The sequence below is a fragment of the Filicampus tigris genome, chromosome 9 (genome assembly GCF_054856515.1).
Source record: "Filicampus tigris isolate MCC_2025a chromosome 9, RoL_Ftig_1.0, whole genome shotgun sequence".
In the NCBI taxonomy this organism is placed as follows: Eukaryota; Metazoa; Chordata; class Actinopteri; order Syngnathiformes; family Syngnathidae; genus Filicampus; species Filicampus tigris.
Genome location: NC_141225.1, coordinates 4,470,727 through 4,474,524, shown reverse-complemented (window position 1 = coordinate 4,474,524; position 3,798 = coordinate 4,470,727). Strand labels below are relative to the sequence as shown.

Here is a 3,798-nt window from a genome sequence, read left to right as displayed (position 1 = left end):
CCTTTGTCACTGTGTGTGATTCTTGATTGTCATGGCCACAACATTAGGTACACCTGCGTGTCTTATATTTTGCCCAACTTCACGTTAATTATCGTAGGAATGGCTTTAATATGGTGGAATGCAGTCGTACAGTACACACACACACATATATATTATATATATATATATATATATATATATATATATATATATATATATATATATATATATATATATATATATATATATATATATATATATATATATACGTTTTTCCTTTTTGGATGTTAAGGTTCTTTATGCTATGGCTGCTGAGTCTGTATTCACTCATACTGTACAACATTAAAATAATTTCACAAACTAGTGGTTGATTACCTGTGATTCGGGGGAAATTGTTTTTTCACTCCAAGGTTTGCACCTCAAAATGATTTTAAATGATCCACTTCTCTTGGTAATTGGAGATTATATAATATTTCAAATTAACAAAAACAAACAAATGTAAGATAGAATAGTAGATAATTGTATGATGCAGATACAATGAACGGGCTCTATACACCAAATGATGTAACTCCAAAAAAATACAGCACTTACGCACTTGTGCTAGGACAAGTGTAAGGACTGTACGAATTACATATCGGAATTACACAATCAATCAATGCAAAGCTCATACAGATAAAATTACATTGTGTAAAAAAAAGAAAGAAGATAATTTCATTTATAGTACTTATAGAAACAATACTAAGACCGCTTCAGCGTAATGTTACTTTTTGTCTCGTTGCAATTTGTATGTTTCACGACGGCACCATTTCAGTGTGACGCAGCGGTCTTTATTGAGCGTGTGTAACGTCAATTTATGCCCCTCTAACTAGACTTGTCAGTAAAAAGTCATGGCAGTTTCAGGGACGCTTAAAACTTTACTTTATACCGTCAATCACCTTTTACAACAAGAAAAATACAAAGCAGCTCTGGCTATTGTCAAAGGCTTCCGAAATGGTGCCGTGTGAGTGAGATAATTCAATATGACTCGTTGTAATTCAAGGTGTTAGTGATAGGATAATTTTGTGTTTTTATGTCTGTTTGATAATGACATTGAGTATAAAGTACTTGTCCTTAATTTGTCGCCATTTTGTGTGTCCCAGATATGGAGCTAAAATCAGAGCACCACATGCATTTGTCATGACTTTTTTATTCCGAAGTGGAAGGTAAGTTGTCAATAATGTTATTTCTCATCAGGACTGCTCCTGCAATTGTCCATAATCAATGGCAAGGTGTACATTTTATGACCATTATTACCATAGACACTCATCCATCTGAAGAGTCGATTGATTTACAGGTGCACAATTTGCACATAGATTATACTGTATGTGAATTGTATTGGGCTATCACTGAATGAAAGCGTTTGATTTAGTGTGTAAAGTATAAAAGCTTTACAGTGAACAAACACATTGGGAATGGAAATTAACCCTCGAAATTCTCCACATTCCTGCTACTGGATCATCAACCATCATGCTAAAGTTTTGGCTTGATTCATGCTGCCGTCCACTGCATTTTACTTGCTCGGTTTTGGTTCATAGACTAATTGAATTGTTATAACACACACGCTAAACAACAACAACAATCCAGTAGAACAATGATCTTCCACTTCTTCCTACTGCTCCGTGAGAGATGAATTTGATCAAAGAGGAGACTGAGGAAGCTAGTGCAAAGGTGGACAGTTTAAAGCTTTAGCAACCAAAGATAAGGCATAGCCGCTTGGTAGTTAGTCTGGGTATTTATTGTTGATATTTCTCAAGTGTTAAAATGGAAATGCGGGAGCAGAGTAGTTTCAAGGTGAGTACAGTTAGTACCATGCAATAGGCAATAACATTACATGGACGTATTGTTCATGTAGTGTTCTGCATGCTCTTATTTTGGTTTTAGTACGGGCATGTGTTGGTCCCACTTCTGAAGTATTTGCTACTATACTTCTTTTTTCCTGAAGTCAAAGTTATTGATTCAGTGTTGTGTTCTTTCTCGCCTTTAACAGTTTGGCAGAAAAACTCAGAGCCATTTTGAAGGCCACCTACACACACTCACGCAACCTGGCGTGCTTTGTGTTCACGTACAAGGGACTGCAGGCCCTGCAGGAGAAACTCCAGGGCCGCAGTTTGCAATCTCACTCCTTCCTGGCCGCCTGTGTAGGAGGATGGTTGGTGTTTGGTGACAACAACAACATCAACAGTCAGGTATGACAGGTCCATTGTTCTTCCTCTTTCCTTGTTTTCACAGTATTATATTGCAGAAGAATTTGGGCAGAATAGCGTGAGAGTGTTTTTTTTCCCCCATCATGTAAATTGAAACTGTAGCCGTCATAACGCCTTTATTAACTGCAAGTGATTTTTAAGTAACATTATAACATTCCTTGTCATACAAATATTAAGAGAATTCTGACTATGTAATGTAACTTAAATTAGGTAAAACTACACACTCTTCAACTTCTATAGTAAAACCTAAACAAAGTAATGGTACTTTATTCTTTCAATGAAAGTAAAGTAAAACTACCCACACATTACTGTATAATACAACTAAAATAGAGCTGCAATGATTAATTGACAACTAATCAATTATCAAATTAATTGATAATTATTTTTCATATTTGATTAATTGCTTAGATATTTTGTTTAATTCAGTTTCACAAAGTGCTCGGAATTTCAGCTTCCTTACAGTAAATATTGTCCAATTTCTGTAGTCTTTTTATTACAAAGTAGAACTACTTATTTTTTCGACTTCTATAGTAAATCTAAAATGAAGTGAAATCATGCATCGTTTGACTGAAAATAAAACTAAAGTAAAACTACTCATCCTTCCTCTGTACAACAACACAAACCTGAACTACCCATACTTGACTTTATAATTCACCTAAAGTACAGAATAGCTGCTCACTCTTGACCCTATAATAAAACTAAAATAAAGTCAAACTCCTCATATTTAGCATGTCGACTCTTTGACTGGAATATTCACCTAAATTAAGGACCAAAACTATTCATCCTTTGAAGCCACCTGACAGGGATCACATAAACACCAAAAAGCTACCATATTGGCATGATTCGTCTTTTGTCTGATCCGCGATCAGAAGTCCTGCGAGATTTACTAACATAGCACATCACCTCCGCTGGTCTGCCATGGTTCCAGATCAACATGTACTTGCTGTCCCGGATCCTGTTTGCCTTGTCGCGGCTGGCCGTGGAGAAAGGAGTGGTCCCGCAGCCTAAACGAGACCCCTTCCCGCTTTTCGCCACCCTGGTGTGGGGGGTGGTCTTGTGGCTCTTCGAGTACCACCCGCACACTCTGCAGCCGTCACTGCAGTCATCCATGAACTACCTCTACCACGACAGCAATGTGTGGCACGACATCTCGGACTTCCTGGTCTATAATAAGTCCAGGACTGCTGCTTGCAAATGACGCTCTCACGTGATGGACCACTTGTCTTGAAGAAGAGGGAGGACATGATTCATGTCAGGATGCCGTTCCATTTATGAATTTAAGGTGTATATAATTTATCTGATATGAATGCTGTCGCCACATAATAAAAGACTGATTGGACTGGATCTTCTGTTGCCGATTGTGTTCCACTGAAGCGGCTGCAACAGTTTTTAGTGCCACCTAAAAATAAAACTTAGCTCTCCATTACCACCATAATGACCAAAGGATTACTGTTTTATGAAAAACGTAACTCATTTCAGGAGTTTAAGTCAAAGGGCCATCATTTGGTAGACTGGCTCCTGTGCGCTCGTTGTAAAAATTGGTGTAACTTCCGGTGTGTTTGGCTCCGTATTGTGC

General features: G+C 37.5%; 1 protein-coding gene across 1 annotated transcript; it reads left to right on the top strand.

Moving 5' to 3' along the window:
• Positions 1–708: 708 nt before the first annotated feature.
• Positions 709–3,566, top strand: pxmp4 (peroxisomal membrane protein 4). The gene is made up of 4 exons (XM_086040928.1): positions 709–979; positions 1,119–1,181; positions 2,006–2,204; positions 3,151–3,566. The coding sequence occupies exons 1-4, from the start codon at positions 867–869 to the stop codon at positions 3,418–3,420; spliced, it is 645 nt and encodes a 214-aa protein (XP_085897054.1). The 5' UTR covers positions 709–866; the 3' UTR covers positions 3,421–3,566.
• The last annotated feature ends 232 nt before the right edge of the window (positions 3,567–3,798 follow it).